The 19,033-nt window shown below is 36.4% G+C and overlaps 1 protein-coding gene across 1 annotated transcript in view; it reads left to right on the plus strand.

The window, feature by feature from the left end:
• LOC121323660 (ceramide synthase 6-like) overlaps positions 1–17,559 on the plus strand; it is a 38,666-nt gene extending 21,107 nt beyond the window's left edge. The window contains exons 5-11 of the mRNA XM_041264850.1: positions 2,666–2,716; positions 4,571–4,663; positions 10,166–10,294; positions 10,577–10,683; positions 13,311–13,467; positions 13,785–13,808; positions 14,416–17,559. Coding sequence (XP_041120784.1) covers positions 2,666–2,716; positions 4,571–4,663; positions 10,166–10,294; positions 10,577–10,683; positions 13,311–13,467; positions 13,785–13,808; positions 14,416–14,574 — 720 coding nt within the window. The 3' untranslated portion in view covers positions 14,575–17,559. The remainder of the gene's footprint in view (positions 1–2,665; positions 2,717–4,570; positions 4,664–10,165; positions 10,295–10,576; positions 10,684–13,310; positions 13,468–13,784; positions 13,809–14,415) is intronic.
• Positions 17,560–19,033: the final 1,474 nt, after the last annotated feature.

Consider the following 19,033-nt stretch of genomic DNA (forward strand, 5'->3'; position numbering starts at 1 on the left):
TGTAATTGTAAAAGGGTGCAGTGCATATATATATATATATATATATATATATATATATATATATATATATATATATATATATATATATATATATATAATATAATTTATATTTAAATATAGTAGTCTTTTTATGTCCCTGCTCAAAACAATTTACAAAGAGCCTATATGGCTACATTTATGGTAATAGAAGGGGGACTTGCTACTGAAGGCACAAATCAGAATGACCTGTGTCACATGCTGACCTTCTAATATTGGATTGTGGTGTGACGCACTTTGGGTGTAGCGTACTCCAATAACACAATTTTAAAAAAAGCTGCATACACTAGAACTGGCACACGCAAGTCCAGTTTAAAGTATTACTGTAGTTCAATAATTATATGCCAAATATGATTGGAAATTAGGTTGCATATAAATAGCTTCAATTCAGCAGGGATTCGGAACCGTTTCCAGCATGACAAGGTTGTGATGCAGGGTCTGTGGCATCCAGTATGAAGATGCAATGGGATTAGAATGCACTTGCTTTATGGATAAGGACACTGCTCCTTTTTATTCCTGAGGTGCTTTCAATCACATGTCATGTTGCAGACAACAATGCTGCAGAGCTGGTTTTGCTGGGTTTTGTAATACACCACTGTCATTTAAGCAAAACACCATAAGGAGCTTAATAACATGCATGCATTTTACAAGTGCCAACCTGTTATATTTTAGTCTGCAATTTTATGAATTTTCTGCCTCCTTTTTTTCAGTTGGATCTCATTAGTGTAACAGCATTACCTGTTGTACATATTGCCCTGAAATGGGTTTGATAACTTGCATGGTCATTTACACTGTAGTTCTTTTTAGTAAAGTTTTGTATTATGGAACATCTAGTACGCTATAAGTGCTGCACTTATGAATTAGTCACAGCAGATCTTGTTGGGCAGTCGTAAAGAGGGTGACATAGCCCTTTATGGTATGTTTATACCTTAGCTAGACACTGTTAGAGAAGGTTGAGATTGTTTGGATTTATACAAAGAAAAAAAACAAAGAGAAAGGTCCCTAGCTATACTGTGCTATTTTTAAAACAGCATGTCGTTCATGTATATAAAATCTCTATCTACCAAGGCAAACTGAAGCTCAGGGGTCCACAGATGTACATTTTTATTTTTCAACTGTTAAATTTGAATAGATTACATTTCCTTTTGTCTTCAATACAGCTTTTTTTTTTTTATCTTCGATACAAAAAAAAAGCTTTTTCACTGAAGAGAGGAATGGAGCATAAGATTAATTATTCTGTTTGAACATCTATTGCAGTTTACAGAAATAATGCAGGTTGGTACTTGAGCTGGGGTTGCTATGGTTATTGGTAATCTTTCAAGTGTATGCAACAGCGTTTTTTGATTCGTTGTTTAGCAACAGACTGCTGAGATGGTACAGGTGATTTGATTGTAAATGAAAGAAGACACTTTCCAAAAAAATGTTTTTGTGGGATGCTGATCCTGATTAGGCTGGCTTTCAGAGAGAGAGTGAAGTGGAAGCAGCTGTACACCTTAATTAATGTCCAGACTCTCTGTGTAGGTACAGTATAAGGAATTGAATACCATGTCATTTCCAATGTCAATTGCATTGGTAATGTAACAAAGATAATTTACTTGGTCTCCACCTCCCTGGCCAAACTCATACTTAAATGACAATTTTTCGTTTTTTTCTCTCTTTCTCTCTGCTGTGTGTATGAGCTCTTTTGTACATATTTCTTTGTGTTTGTTTTGCTTTGTCATGCTCGGTTTTATTTGCTTTGTTTGGAAAAAATAAACTGTTGATCACAAAAAAAGAGAGAATTTACATAAGATAATGTAAAACCTAATTAAACAACTGTATTCTAATGTTTAGCATTTAGCTTTTTTAAAAAAAAAATTTATTTAATTGGACTTGCATGTTATAAATAATAACCCCCTGAATACTGTCTAACTTGTGACCTGAGTTGTATGAATCAAATCTGAAGCTACACTTGCATAAAGTCAAGAAACTATTGAGAATAAAGTTGACCAACAATCTTTTGAACGCTGAGTAATTTCTTCAGGGTGCAATCATTTATAAAGAGCACTGCTTCAACCAGCCCCTATTAACTGAAGTAAAAACAGGCCAAAGAATAGTAGTTGCCATAGCAGCAACGCAATAACTCATTGACCTTTATTTGCATCATCAGTTTATTTCCCTCATGAGAAACAAATCCAATAGCTGAGTTTTTAGGTCAACAGTGGCAAACATAGTGAAAAGAAAATCCGGCTGATAACAAACATAAAATAGTCAGTGTGCTCTGTTGCTGCCAAAAATATTGCCAATGCATTTTCTTGAATGTCTCTCAGGACTCTCAAATCTCTGTAAGAACAGAAGATAGGTGAAAGGTAAGAATGAGTAAGCTACTGTAACGACCTACCAGCCTTCCTGTTGAGGATATTTCTGTAAATTTACCACCACTCACAGGTGATACTGGTACTATAGTAGCAGTAGTAGTCAAAGTAGTATTAGTTGTATTATTATTTGCATTATTTTTTATAATAATAATTTACTACCTGTAGGCAGTTTTTAGCAGGTATTGATCATATTATGTAATGCATAATTACCATTAGCGAATGCTCAATGGTCTAATGTCACTTCTCTCTCTCTCTTTTTTTCTTTTATTAAGACTTCCTGGCTTTGGGACACCCGAGATTGCTGGTACAACTACCCATACCAGGTATATAAGATCATGTGTTTACAAAAGGACTGTAACTTTCCTGTTGCAAATTAAATAACTGGTACACTGAAAGCCAGAGGATTCCTGTTCAAAGCCTTTCTCTTGTTCTGGCACTTGCAAAAATTGATATGATATTTGATTTGATATTTGTATTCTACACCTTTACGACACAGAGAAACAAAACAAAAAACTAAAAAATGAAATTAAATGTTTTTTAAATCAACTAAACTTGCCCTAAGTCTTACGCTTGTTGCAAATGGGATTGAGCTAAGAATAGCAGGCACAAATCTCCCATCAGATGAGGTAGGTTGCTTTGCAGCATCACAAGCATTCTTTAGAATGTCAACTCTGTGTCCTCTGTCTGATTTTTTAGAAGTTTTGTAACCTTGTTATTCGTAATAAAAATAGACTTTTGAGATGCAAATCTGGTTAGAAACATGTAGCCACCTTTTGTAAATCTGTCAACCCTCTCACTGATATAAGACTAAGCCGCAGATACTGCTCTTGTTTGACTTGAGTGTACATAGCCTTAATTCATTCTGCTTTCACGGTTATGCCTTATCAATTGGAGGATTGAAAATTAAATTGAAGTAGAGCTACATCAGCCAGCAAGGCAGAACAGCTGTTGGAAAATATTCAGGAGTGCCAGCCTTTTAATTTAACCAATCAGTCGTTTACTCTTGCTAATTTATTTTTCAGACATAGCAAGAATAAAAATAGGAACAATCCCTGTTTTCTCAGGAATAGTCTTGCAGTTTGAAATTAGTTGTTTTATTTCCACATGTATGACCAATTTTGAATCTGTACAACTCCCACACTGTCATGTTTTACTTGCTCAGGTTAGTAGTTTAACATTACAATAGTTCTCTTGGTAATCTTACCTAAGTGCAATGTACCAGCAAGCCTGTTCTGTCCAGACAGCTGCTTCTTTCATAACCACAGAGGACTCCATGAGGGGTATGCTTAGTAGCTCATCTGCAAGCCCATCATGGCATAAGTGATACAGAACATGTATTTTTTTTATAATAATAATAAAGGCATTTTATGTTACCTTGTGATGTTGATTTAATCATTGTATTTCATTATTTCACCTGTTTTGTTTAATGGGCATACTGATGCTGAATTTGCAGAGAATGCAGGCATCTGGGAAACGACCCACACAGAGCACACCTTCTAAATGTCGAACCAATTTTCCGTAATCTGTCACAAACACTGTTCTAAAGGAAATGGTGCTTTTAATCTGTTCACAGTAAACATATCCACCTCACTGTATGTTTATTTTCTAACCAAAAATATCAGTTTACACAGTATACCATACATAATTACATATGTTGCTAATATGCAATACAGTAGTCCAATTAAATTAATACTGCAGCTTTTATTTCTTTGTTATAAATAATAATAATAATAATAATAATAATAATAATAATAATAATAATAATAATAATAATAATAAAGGTGTATTGTAATAAAGCTGTTCCATATCACTTTATCTGGAGTGTTTTGATTGATTTTATTCTGTTTATGCATTTAAAAGCACTTCAGAGATGTACTGCACTGCTGGTTTAAATGCCAGACATGTCATGTGAAGAAAGCCATTAAAAACAAAATCAATTCCTTGTGATGACCTACTTGGAAGATATTTAATTAAAGATGTATACCCAGGTGACAGAGAATACCAAGTGCTCTGTCTTGTCCCTCACTTTAAGTTTCATAAAGAGCAGTCATTACCAGTAAATCTAACTTTTTAAAATGATTTTATTCCTCTTTACACTTGTTTCTTGAAAATTCCCTGGTTAAAATGACAATGTTACCGTTGTCCTTCATAGTTTTTTTATTTATTTTTATTTACAGGCTCTTACAACTGAACTTCATTACTACTACATCATTGAGCTGGCATTCTACTGGTCCTTAATGTTCTCCCAGTTTACTGATATCAAAAGGAAGGTAAGTGAAGTCTATTTTTGTATATGTGTACATGGATGAATGGATTAATAATTCTGGGTAGCACATTGTATCTACTAAAATTATAACTAAAGAATGATCCAGCACACAATAGCGCCATCTTGTGGCATACAGTTAAAGAAGCAGTGGCACGTTACATGAGCAGGTATGGCAGGAGTCTGCTCATTGATTATTCTGTTGCTGTTTACATTACCTCATATTTGAACTGAGAAAGAACTGGTACAGTGGTGATGTCATTTGAATACTTTTCCCCCTAGAGAGTGGTGTAGTCTGGGTACGGATTTCATCTTGTAAGTTTTGGAGGGACTAATTAATGATCCAGTATTCCATGGCAATATTGCATTATATTTTGCTGTTTTAGAGCTGGTTTTCTTGTCAGTATGTTTTAATGGCAATCTGAAGGAAAGGTTGACTACTCAGATGCAGCACATGTTATTCAATACAGGTAGAACCTATGAAGATGTTTATCTTCAAACCTTTTAAATGATATCCAGATCTTACTTAAGTTGTTCCTCATAATACATTATAGTGAATGCTTACTTGATTGGTCAATACTATCTATTTGAGATCCTATTAATAACAATATAAGTAAAACATTGATATTTGGCTCCTAGACTGATACATTTCAGACATAATGTACATTTTAATGCATTCTATTCAATAAAGATTTTAAATGTGACATTGCCGTAGATGTATGACTCAATATGTTAAGAAAAGAAAATGTTATAGCAATCGGCCTTTTGGTGCGTTCCCCTTTAAGAGAGGTGGGCGCTGTGTGTGTGCGTGTATGTGTGTGTGTGTGTGTGTCATTCAGCGGTGACTTTCAATACACCAGTCAAGAGCATAAAACCTATGATCATTAAAATAAAGAGGGCAGTTTTAACATGAAATGCAATTTCTAATTCAGGCTAATGGTTGGCAGTGTTTATTTTTAAATGTCAATCTACAGTCCCTTTTCCACTCCAAGTTAAACAAAGTTGGTTTGTTTTGCTTTTTACATACACTGCTGTGATATGTTCAGTATTAGACATATTATTAAATATGGAGGACAAAAAATTGCATCTACACTGTTTTAAACTGTGAAAAGACCAAGACAAAGGTTGGGCGTGCAGGTGGCAAATCCAAAACAAGATAGCCAGGTAGCTTACCCTCCTAAACACGACAACTGCTGCAAAGTGAAGAAAGGGAAAGAGGCGAAAGAATAAAATTATTGTCGCATCCATAACCTGGGAACTATTTCAGCACAACAGCCGTTCATTCTGAACTTTATTCCCCCAAACCTCATGTAAGTCCAGCATGATTCATGGGTATTCAGATAAGCTACTGTATGTTTTGGTATCGGTCTACTTACTAGTTTCTTTGAGAAACACTAATCTGTCTTTTTGCCTGTTAGGGTGTGTTGTAAGCCTTCACAAACATCTAAAGGCAAAGCCAGTCCACTTAAACTCAAGCAGAACTTAGACTGTCCGGAGAAGAGTTCGGGAAACTACTTGAGTACAAATGTTGCTATTTAGTTAAGCATTCCTGTGAAAACAACCCAACTTTCCTTGAGTAGGTGTGCTCTTGTATGAAAGAAGCAATATTACTTTATTGCTGGGGCTTATTGGGTACAATTATCCTTTTAACAGGAAACAGCATAGTTAGAAGCTGTGCTATTCATCTATTATGTAAGTGTTCCGCACACATGTTCCGCTGTTAGAAAAGTTCTTTGGTATTTTGCAGCCTGTCTTGAACAGCTCAGCCTGCCTTGTTGCTGTCGGTGTTAGCCTTGAAAAAGTGTATTGTCTGGTCTGCCATACAAAAGATCTTTGCAGGGCTAGTATCACATAAGTAATATGATTGAGTGCATTTACAAGGTCATGTCTCCTTTTTGTTTATATGTGTGTGTGTGTGTGCGTACATACAATCTGCATATGGCCTCTTTGTTATTGTGTGTTCAGCTTTTCCTATTATTCACCCCAGCAGCCTACATCACTACCTCCATTATGCCACAGTAGGTTATGATGCACTGCACTTTTCATCTCTTTGTCATCTGTTTGCATGTTGTCCCTTTCTTTTTTCTTCTTTCAGTTTTTTTCATGCACAAGCAACGCACTGAGGAGGTCCTCTGCACGTCATTGCCAGTCCAGTATGTTCCCTGCTCTCTTTCCATACTTTTGTCTGGATTTCATTTTTTATACGTATTTTAGGATTCAGTGTGGTCTTAGGAGGCAGTGTGGTCCAGTGATTAAAGTCCAGGGCTTGTAACCAGAAGGTCACAAGTTCAAATCCCACCTCTGCCACTGACTGACTGGCTGTGTGATCCTGAGCAAGTCGCTTAACCTCCTTGTGCTCCATCTTGCAGATGAGATGTTAAATCAATGTCATATTGTAAGTGACTCTGCATATAATGCACCGTTCACAGCCTACCTCTGTAAAGCGCTTTGTGGTGATGGTCCACTATGAAAGGCGCTATATAAAAATAAAGATTATTATTATTATTATTATTATTATTATTATTATTATTATTATTATTATTCCTTGCCCAAATTGCCATATATAATCTACAGCCACAGTCGAGCTGGAGTCAGCCCAGTAGTTATGAACTGTGAACAAGGAGTCCTGCTATAGAGCCCAACTCATCTGCTCACTGCTCTGAAGCAAGTTCTTGCTTCTCAGTTGCAACAGTGATCTGCAGAACTGAACACAAATAAGAGCCTACTGGAACGAGAGGCTGCATCTTTTCACTGTAATGAGCACAATTCATTAAAGGATATTACAAAATAAACTCAAAATGCAGGGGTGTAACATTTTAGGAGAAGTTAACAAACAAACTACTTAGAAATTGCAGTTCGTATATACATTAAAGTAACAATAGACAGGAGGGTCTATTTTGATATGAAGCTCATCCATTCAATATAAGGTCCTTTCAAAACAGAACCAGTAGCAGTTTGCCTCTCCCATTAATTTCAGTAACAAAGGATTGTTTATACCCTCTTAAGCACGCCTTATATTTCAGGCAAACTCAGCTGTTTGGATATCGTTATGTGCCATTCACATAGATTTAAATAACAAACGCACTGCTTATACTGTAGCAATCGCTCTTACTAATCCACAAATCAGCTGTCTTCACCTCGTTACCTTGCTATTCACATAGATTTAAATACAACAGGCAGCACTTTACTGTAGTAAATACTTGACAGATCGTTACTGAGCAATTACCTCTGTCGTGTACCTTGGCTGTTTAATCCCGGTTTGCAGTGTCAGGTTTATATACAGTTTGAAAAAACAGCACAAACTGCAACAGCAAGCAAGCGTGGCTGGAAAGAGAAAACCAGTCTGAAAATTCAGTGTAAATAAAATGTCTCTGTTAGATTCTGTGCACTTGCTAAAGCATGCTTGGAAAACTGTCAGTCAGCAAACAATGCAACTTTGCTTCAAAAAGCTGGGGACAAATGTTGGAAAGGACCTGATTATGGATTGGGGAAGGGGATGGGAGTACTCTGTAAATAATGTGTGTTTGTAAAATGTGTTATTCTTGTTCAGATCTCTTAGCATTCTCTGTGTGTTTTGGTGCTGGTGTGCGTCACTGAGGGGAGTGGGAGCAGGTCTGACACATGCAGTCGGAGATAGGGAGAGACTGATGAGTGAGGAAGGGGTAGGGGCTTTGGATGTGTGGAGATGACAGCTTGAAAGAGAAAAGTGGGAGAATTGAGAGAGAGTTGAGAGGTTGAGTTTGTGAGTGAGAGGAGAGGAATGAGAGACATTGTTCACTAAAAGCTAAAAAATTATAAATACAACGGTTTCCTGCTGCTTTGAACTGCAAATGTTGTCTGTCTCATTATATCCTGGAAACCCTGCAGCTCAGCGCTACAATATGTCAACCTCCATCTCGCTCTCCTGCCTGTCACTCAGCAGCGAATGCACGCACCCACATGGCAGACTGCTACTATGTCACAAGCATTAATACCCTGTGTCTTTATAAACAAGGGATTTAGGGGGAGCGAACTAATAAAAGCTGAATCTTAAAGCAATAATAATATAGTACAGTAAGTGTTACAGCTGTGTATAATGGTATTTTAAAGAGGATTCATTTTTCTGCCTTTTTACGTACCCGCCCTTTCTCTGGTCCCGTTGCGTACATCATTTTCGTTAGTGTCTTAATAAAGACCATTCTAAGCGGTGGCGACTGTACTACGATTAGCATTTTTTCAGCACGTTTAGCAAAGGGAAAGATCCAGCTGAGACGTGTTCGTAACATGGCATTTGTAGATTCCATGGTGTACGAAAGGACCTCTTCTAAACAATAATAGACATATTACACACAGCATATTAACTTACTGTGAAATTCACAATTCTGTAGTCCTAGTGCTGTATACAACCTTCATAGCAGGTTTTTTATTAGCTCAATATTGTGGCACAAAAATAACATTTTCTGCATTATGTTGGGCAACAAAATTTGGTATAGGTGGGAGCACAATAGATAACTCCTGGCATTGGTTGTTCATTGACGCCCTAGAGCTACACACAAATGCATACTTTTGTTACTACACCATGCACCCTATACAGTATGTATGACAGATATGTTTTTAGAATTTAGTTTCTCTTTCAAATTCCATGTGTAACAGGGCGAGGAGCCCTGTACAGTTATTTAGTTATTTATTTTTAGAACGGGGTCTCCCCCTCCACCCGTGTTATTTTGTATTATGATTTATTATTTATTTAAATGATGGCGAAATTCGTGTGTTTTGTTCTATGATTTATTTATTGTATTTATGACAGCGAGGGCAGTTTGTGTGTGTTTTGGCAGAGGCGAGTTTGGCAGCTCGTCCTCTGCCAGTGTAATTTAAAAAAAAAAATTGTGCAGAAGGTGGTCATCTCCCAAATTAATTAGGTGATTAATTTGTTGCTAATGGGGTGATGGTCACCTGCATAAAAGCCTACAGCTCTCTGCACTCAGTTCGGAGGAGGAACAGGAGAGAGAGAGAGGAGAGAGAAATTTAAAATAAAACATATAAATAGGAACAGTGAAGGCAATTGCCCAGCCTGACCTATTGTTTGTGTTTGAGATTTGTTTTATTTAAAACCTTTGTTTTCACTCTGTAAGCAGTGCTTTCTGTTTAAATATTTTATTGTTGTTGTTTAAGTAAACAGCGCAAGCGCCATTGCACCGTACCTTGTCTGTTGTTCTTCCTGCATCAGGCCTGACATCACTACACGTCCATCCTGTCACACCATGTGTAAAACAGTTTGAGTACATTTTCAACCTATATGCTCACTGATACAGGGTATTGAATTCATCCCTGGGACAGTACATCTCCACAGTGTCTCTGTACTGAACCAGATGGTCAGGTGTTAAGTCCTGTAAATTAAATTTTATTTTGTAATTTTATATTATGTGGCGTGCTGTAAAACCTATATCAAGTGAGGGGTGAGGGATTCATTTCTTAAAGTCAAGCATCATTTTAACTGTATTTTCTTATTGTTTCCTCTTTTATTCTTTAGGACTTTTTAATTATGCTTTTGCATCACCTTGCCACAATCTCCCTGATAACCTTCTCTTACGTAAACAATATGGTGCGCGTAGGAACACTGGTCATGTGCCTTCATGATGTGTCTGATGTGCTGCTTGAGGTAAGCTGTTCCATGCAACAGAGGTGGGGTCGTACACAACACTAACATAGCAGCATGAGTGCATCGTTGTTGTGTAGGAGCTCATTGTAGGCCATTCAGTTCTTCACAAGGCTCTTGCACAGTGTGGTCCTATAGTTTTATATTAGTGTCATAACCTGAGAATGTGCTGGACCTCAGTCACTTCAGATGTGGTGGAACATTGTTCATTGACTGAATGCAATGTATGTTTAAATGTAAATCTATATTTTATTTACGTTTGCTTATTTGTTTTTGCTGTTCCAGGCTGCTAAAATGGCAAACTATGTGAAGTGTCAAAGACTGTGTGACCTCCTGTTTGTCATGTTTGGGTTAGTCTTCATTAGTACCCGGCTTGCTGCTTTTCCTATCTGGTAAGTAAACGTGTAGATGTTTATTTGTGTGTTACATCTCTAAAATCCATTAACCTGAAGCTTTTTACACCAGACAGTGTCACTTCTGGCACAAAGAGCCCAGTTCAAGTAACTTTTCGCTGGGGAAAATATAAATACATACATTAAACAGAGCAAAATTGAGAAGACTGCTTTGTAACATTATTGGCATGTTTTAAATTCACAACACATGCATGAATTGCCACCTATAGTAAACCACTTTTAACATTAGCTAATGGAACAAATTAAGTTGCATGTATAGATTGTACTGGTTTGGACTTATTGGTAATATGTAGGCACTAGCAATTTAGCCTTTTCCAAGAATCTTCACTAAAATCTATTGTCGTATTTGTTTCCTCTTCAACACTGGCACTATTGCATGCCCGCTCCAAGTACTGCATACTCGATCTCCTTTGCCATCTGTGTTGCAGATAGGCCTCCTAAAATGGAACTAAAAGGGCACTGAATGTCAAGGACCATGTGCTGCACTGGAGATTAGATAGCATTTCTCCCATTATTGCAGCTGATTACATCCCCATGCTGAAAGACGGAGGGAGGCTCAGGCAGAGAACAGAAAGCAATGAATATTCATTTTTGTATGCTCTTTATTTATTGTGAAATTGTTTTCAGAGGAAGTTATGATTTATCGTTTCTAATTAAGGTCAAGAGATTTACCAAGAGTAAAATTTGATGCCCCCCCCCCGCTTAAAAAAAAAAAAAAAGTACAATATCTTAATAATATATTAAATGTAACAGTCCTGCCTGTCATCTTTATTGTAATGTTTAACCAGTGCCTGTCCCTGCTGACCCTATTGATTCATTTTGAGGATTGGTTTGTCTGTTGCAAGCTGTGTGCAGAAGAGCATACAAATAGGAGTATCAATGCTGCCCTTTACGTGTAATGCTACCGTGATTAATTAATATGTTGTGCTTAATCGTCCTGCTGCCAGTCTGTTTCAGTCTCAAGGGGCAAGGCCTGTTTCCAAAAATCAAAAGCAAATTAATTTTTCATCTGGGAAAACAAAGCTGTTTTGGGGGGAAAACTGAAATCTTTGTGATAAATAGTCTCTGTGATCTTGCATATTGCCAATTATGTCCTCATTTAATTCAAATGAATATTTTTCCACATTTTGCTTTGTTTGCTGTATGAGTTTATATTCTGTTCCCAAAATGCTGTTCTCCAGCTAAAACGTGAATATGAAGAAGGTCTTTTTGTGGTTCATAGTGGTGAAACAAAGTGTCCAAACCTGAAGAGATCAGCATTATCTGAGCACTGCTTGATATGAATAGCAACACTTGCGTCAGGAGTGATTCACATCCTGCCTCTTCGGTGTTTTCATTTTAATAATAGAAAACCTCACTGAGTGGGCCAAACCTTCAAAGAAACTTTATCTGCTATAAAGCAGATCCCATTTTAAACAATACACAGGTTTTATTTTGGAATGCCAAAGTGGCTGAATTGCAGTTTTAAAATAGATGAGAAAGACTGTCATAGTACTTTGTCTTTTTCCCCTAACTGAAATCTAGTTCCAGCCACATGAACAAAACTTGTGCATTTTCTGCTGAATGTGTAGAGATGTGTACTGAGTTTAGTTTAGTTTGAATTATTTTACTGTGTAGTAATTAATGTAAAATGAATGTGTTCCATATATATATATATATATATATATATATACATTTTGTAAATCAATATTATCTACCCTTTTTTGACCTAACTTGAAATGTCCAATTTAAATCTTTGCTGCTGTCAAGCCAACTGCCTTGAGTCAAAGGCCTGTCCGTTCCTGTAATCTTTTAATCTGCTTTCTCTGAACCTAGCCAAACCTGAAAGACTTCATAGGGGAGTCCTGGTTGAATTGACTCGGAATGACCCTCGCATAAATATATAAATCATTATGTGATTCTTGTGTGAAAGGTATAGATTACGGGGGAGGGGGGGCCTTCAGCCAACAATATTGTGTTCAACTAACTTTTATTTAAAATGAAATGAGAATTAGGCATTTGGCCTGTGTTTTCAAGGTAGAAAGGCAATAGTCAGTGTAATATCGTTTTTATGTGTTGACTGTCTTCCTCCCTGGGGTTCTAATTATTCTCAGCTTTTCAGGAAAGCCAATCAGGCCTGCCCTGCTCACCTCTGAAATGGACAGTGTTGTGAGCATGCCATCAATTGGCACTGTGCGACTAGTATACTGCAGCGCTTAATGAGATACAAAAAGCTTTCTCCTTGTCATTTACATGGGGACATACGTAAGATACAAATGCATGAAGATACAGTCTCCTATGAGGATGCCATTTGTTCCCCATACAAGCAAAAAAATAAATTGAAAAAATTGAAAAACAAACACAAAAATGTTATTTATTATATGTCCAAAACCTACTTTTTTTGCTGTTTTCAGTATTTCATGCATGAAATGATTAAGTTGTTTCTTTTGGGCAAAAAATATTCATGTAGTTACCAGTTTATGTAGCTCTTTGCGTCAACTGATACATTGTTCTGTTTAATTCCGTACACAGAATAATCCACTTCTGTGCCTAGTCACGTTTTGTTCTACAAAATTGAGGCATGAGAAAGTAAAACTGCACTCGTAAGATTTCATTTTATTTTTTAGGATCTTAAACACAACAGTGTTTGAAAGCTGGGACATTGTTGGTCCGTATCCATCATGGTGGGTCTTCAACTTGCTGTTCTTCCTGCTTCTAGTGCTGCATTCCTTTTGGTCATATCTCATCATAAAGATAGCCTGCAAAGCCATTTCTAAAGGAAAGGTAAGACATGCTTGCATTGCAGCATTAGCTGTGAATTGTAAAGTGGAGTAAATCTATTGAATTCTACAATATTCTCACTTACTAAAATGAGATCTAATGCAAAGTATGCAATTTGGTAATCCTACTGAGAGAACAAATGGTCTGCTTCTGTTAGCTTGTGTTAGTTTATGGCACTATGTTATTCCCTTAATTAATTAAAAATGCAAATAATCTGACCATCAGGGGGAACTAAAATATATTTATTTTGTTAACCTCCTGCAGCAGTGTCCTTTTTATATTTTAACCTATTTGTTCTCTTTCTTGTGCTGACCTTGAAGGTGGGGAAATGGAATCCCATGCATGTAAGTGTGGACTCTTGTGTGAAAGCAACTTTGTTATTTAGAAGTTGTAGCTGCATTTCCTGCTGTATCACCAATTTCAAAACGCTGTTTACACGTCACTTTTTTTTCTTTCTAATAAAACATTTCATTGTACAAAAAAAATCATCCTTGGAAAGTGACCACAGATCTAACCGTGGATTACTTTACCTAAGGCAACACAAAGTCCAAGATTAGTGCTAATTAAACATGCAATCTACAAAACAAATGTGTTAACCAAGGGGTGAAGAAAAATCTTGACCTAAAGTAAAGGCTAACAACAGAGGCAATGTATTCCAGAAATGCAGACAGAACAGTTTTGGAAATGCAGATTCAGTTCAGAAAAGAAAAAACATGACAATGGCAATTTCTGGTAAACACAGGCCCTAGTTAACATCCTGTAAACGCTACAACAGAACATTATTTATTTCTGTTTCTATCTCACTGTTTTTGTTTTTTTTTGTAGGTTAAATGTGTTTGCGTTCCAGTTTTTTAACCTTGTTAGATACTGTTACTCTTTTTTTAATGGAAGATCTCAAAGATTTCAAATAGCATTTAAAGTGATGGTTAACACACTCCTGTTATCGTGTAGGTATCAAATGATGATCAGGGTGACATTGAATCCAGCTCCGATGAGGAGGATGCACCATCTCCTGCTAAAAAGATACATAACACTGCAACTAATGGGACCAATGGGGCGAACGGAACAAACGGATACCTCACTGGGACTACTTGTCTGGACGAACACTAATTCCGGATTTAGCTTTTAGAATGTCAAGCACTGGAAAGATGTCACGGAAACTATTAGTAGATAATTGTATGTGAGACATGAACAACATTACGTGTTTAATACTGGAAGTGCATAATAGGACTTGTGAATGCGTTTATATGTATATCAGTATCAGACACAGTTCCATAGAATATCAGAGCATCCCATTAGTTTCCAATTTTATGTCTGTGAATGAATGAAGAATTACATTTTCATTTTGTGTGAGCAAGCATGCTGCATCTTATTTAGTTTCACACAATGGGAGCTGTGTTTTCGTAGATTTGTTATTATATTATTTATTTGTATATATGTTTAAGATTTGTGGATAAAAGGGATTATTTTTGCAATTTTTTGATTTGTGAGGGCACACTCTATAACTTTAACTGCTCAGTCTGCTTTGAGAAATAAATGTTTCTCTTTTTTTTGTTTTGTTTTATCGCTTGCCATATGCGGTAGTCCTTGGTTGTCTTTAAGTGATGTGGTGTTGGCCTATCCAATCCAGTGGTTCTTTCTGTTTACAGTTGTTTTTAATACACGTGTATTATAGGACATACATTTCTGAAGTTTATTGTCAACATTTCCTTTTAGGCAATTATTAAACACAGTCACCCAGTAGCAGTGTTTTGTCTATGGAAGAGTCATGCTGTGAAACAGACAGTTGCTTCCATTAGGCATCGATACATATATATGGTTTAATCTATAGATGTCTTAAGGTACTATTTCAAACCACTGAATATGATCAGTATTAAAACACTATTGTGATGCTCCAATCGCTGGTAGTTTTCATTTTATTTAAATGGTTTTAATTACCTATACCCGTGCAGTAATTTTAAATGTGCTATATTTGTGAAGCAAACTTGGTGTATATAGTATACAAAGTAACTGTATGCTTTCAGAAATTGTCTGTGTTTAAAAGCATAGCTAGGAATGGAGGGGAAAGTGGTAGAGTTACTAAGAAATCAATGGTTGTTTGTGTTTTACCATCCTTAACGTGTACTGTTTTAATTTACTGCAATGAAATAGGTACTTGTTAATTTTATCAGAGAGAGAGAGAGCGAGAGCGAGAGCGAGAGAGCGAGAGAGCGAGGAGATCCCTGGAATACCTATTTCATTGCAGTAAATTAAATCTCTACATGTACTTACATATATATATAAAACCACAGTATTAGGAGGAGGGAGAGGTGTCCCACATAGTGTGAGATCATACAGGACCTCATAAAAGGTAACAGTGCCAAATCATTTATTTATCTTAAATGGCCTGTAATTTTTTTTTTTTTTTTTTTTTTCCCTACAGTAGTTTTTAAACATGGCATTATACAGGAATAAGCTGCATGCTACAGTTTTCATGTCATGCCAAGGTACTCGATAATCCACAGTAATATTTAATAAGTTACTGTTTGAAAGCCAAACACCAGGACAGGGTTTAATAACAGAGATACGTTGTATATGTACTTTCCCTCTAAGAACCAGTCCTGAATGTACATGGTATGTGCAAGGTCCACGGAGTCTGGGTCTTGATAAAGCCTTAAAGCCTAATAATATACTCATTTGTGTGTGTGTAAAAGTTCATGGGGAATGTTGGTCTCCATTGTTGTTGGGTCTTCACAAAAATACATGTACAGTAGGTAACAGCAACCTTGATATCAAGATAATCAAGAATGATAAATTCACCACATAAGCACAGTATTTGTAAATCCTGTTGATATACCAGTGTGTTAAGATGCTGAAATGTACCATAAGTAAGGATTAAATACTGTACAATTATGCATTTTTTCATTGCCAGCCAAAGCACTGGTAAATTATCCACAGAAAGCATATCATACCAAAGACCAGTTCAAAAAAATTAAACAATCCCATATAGGGAAAACAAAAATTCCATGAGAAAAAAAAATTAAAAAGTAGTATTCAATATAGTGTTTTGGTTACTACTGGAGAATGAAGTAGTACTAGATGAGTTTGAGGTACTAGTCTTATGTAAACGTTGTTATGTTAAACGCAAATAACTGCATGTTTTTAATAAAAACAAAAGGCAGTATAATGGTACTAATGGAGCAGGAACTCAAGGTACATTTTTTCTCACTCCCACATTGATTTTTTTTTTTTTTTTCACCCCAACCCAGTCTCTGAGGAGGAGATGCTACTGTATTTGGAGTTCCTTTTAGTACTTTGTGACTGGAATACAAGTTTGGCAATAATTGTGTACTCTTTTCTGTTAAAAAACAAAACAAAACTATGCAGTGCTTGTGGATCACATGCAGTGAATGTATATGTTCCTGACATACTGTATGTTTTGTGTGTGCAAGAGAGTGTGCTTGATCTGGTATTCTATTCTTTATTTGAAATGTTCTGGCCTTTTCTTCACCCAAGCCTGTTCTCTTTCCGGTACTGTTGGGTGTCCAAGGCTACTCAGAATGTGTTATTTAGGCTTTTCATTGGTGTTGTTTTTGTGCCAATAATATGTTGATCCAAATTAATCCAAACTAAGGACTTGACATAAATCTTACTCTGTAATGATTAAACTTGCTTGGCCTGCTTTGTCTGATACTGTATATCCAGGCTGTAAGCAAATGCTCAAACACCCAAGTTAGCTTAGGGTTCATTCACTCACTGTTCAAGGCCAAGAATTATAATTCTGCAACCTTTGAGAAAATGACAACAGTTCAGTGAGTCGGATGCTGACAATAGGTTTTAAGATTGCCACGTCATTTTATTATTACTATATGATGTCATTGGTTACTAGAGAATATCTTTGTTTGAAAAAAATAAAAAGATAAATAAGTGTTATTAGTTAGTTAGTAACACATATGTGCAGGGTTTTCATTTGATTGTTACTTTGTGCTCTCATTGGTTACTTTGCTGTCATTTTTGGTATTGAATGCATATATGTTTACTTTTGGATTCTGCAGCCAATGGGCATTGTAGATGCAATGGCAAACACTTTCACAATAAACGTGTGTTGATATTACAGTGTTGGTAGTGCTGTTTTGATTGATTGTTTAAGTACGTTCAGCTTCATTTTGTACACTGTTTGAATTCAAGTGGTTTAGGTTATTTTATTCACAACTAACACAACTGCACAATGTGGCAGGTAACAATGCTTCCCTGTAAAAAACCATTGGATTGAATGTTTCTTCAAAATGTATTTTGTAGAAACGTTAAGTTTCAGTCGGTCCTTTCCAATTGTACAATTGAAAATGTGTAGGGAAACCGAAGTGAAAAACTGCAGTAAAATATTATGAGTTGCATTTTAAAAATCCTATACAATCGATTGTAATAAGAACAATAACCAGTGATTCATAAGAACATAAGAACATAAGAAAGTTTACAAACGAGAGGAGGCCATTCGGCCCATCTTGCTCGTTTGGTTGTTAGTAGCTTATTGATCCCAAAATCTCATCAAGCAGCTTCTTGAAGGATCCCAGGGTGTCAGCTTCAACAACATTACTGGGGAGTTGATTCCAGACCCTCACAATTCTCTGTGTAAAAAAGTGTCTCCTATTTTCTGTTCTGAATGCCCCTTTTTCTAAACTCCATTTGTGACCCCTGGTCCTTGTTTCTTTTTTCAGGCTGAAAAAGTCCCTTGGGTCGACACTGTCAATACCTTTTAGAATTTTGAATGCTTGAATTAGGTCGCCACGTAGTCTTCTTTGTTCAAGACTGAACAGATTCAATTCTTTTAGCCTGTCTGCATATGACATGCCTTTTAAGCCCGGAATAATTCTGGTCGCTCTTCTTTGCACTCTTTCTAGAGCAGCAATATCTTTTTTATAGCGAGGTGACCAGAACTGCACACAATATTCAAGATGAGGTCTTACAAGTGCATTGTACAGTTTTAACATTACTTCCCTTGATTTAAATTCAACACTTTTCACAATGTATCCGAGCATCTTGTTAGCCTTTTTTATAGCTTCCCCACATTGCCTAGATGAAGACATTTCTGAGTCAACAAAAACTCCTAGGTCTTTTTCATAGATTCCTTCTCCAATTTCAATATCTCCCATATGATATTTATAATGTACATTTTTATTTCCTGCGTGCAGTACCTTACACTTTTCTCTATTAAATGTCATTTGCCATGTGTCTGCCCAGTTCTGAATCTTGTCTAGATCATTTTGAATGACCTTTGCTGCTGCAACAGTGTTTGCCACTCCTCCTACTTTTGTGTCGTCTGCAAATTTAACAAGTTTGCTTACTATACCAGAATCTAAATCATTAATGTAGATTAGGAATAGCAGAGGACCTAATACTGATCCCTGTGGTACACCGCTGGTTACCACACTCCATTCTGAGGTTTTTCCTCTAATCAGTACTTTCTGTTTTCTACATGTTAACCACTCCCTAATCCATGTACATGTGTTTTCTTGAATCCCAACTGCGTTCAGTTTGAGAATTAATCTTTTGTGCGGGACTTTGTCAAAAGCTTTCTGGAAATCTAAATAAA

Source organism: Polyodon spathula, chromosome 11 (assembly GCF_017654505.1).
Source record: "Polyodon spathula isolate WHYD16114869_AA chromosome 11, ASM1765450v1, whole genome shotgun sequence".
Taxonomy (NCBI): domain Eukaryota; kingdom Metazoa; phylum Chordata; class Actinopteri; order Acipenseriformes; family Polyodontidae; genus Polyodon; species Polyodon spathula.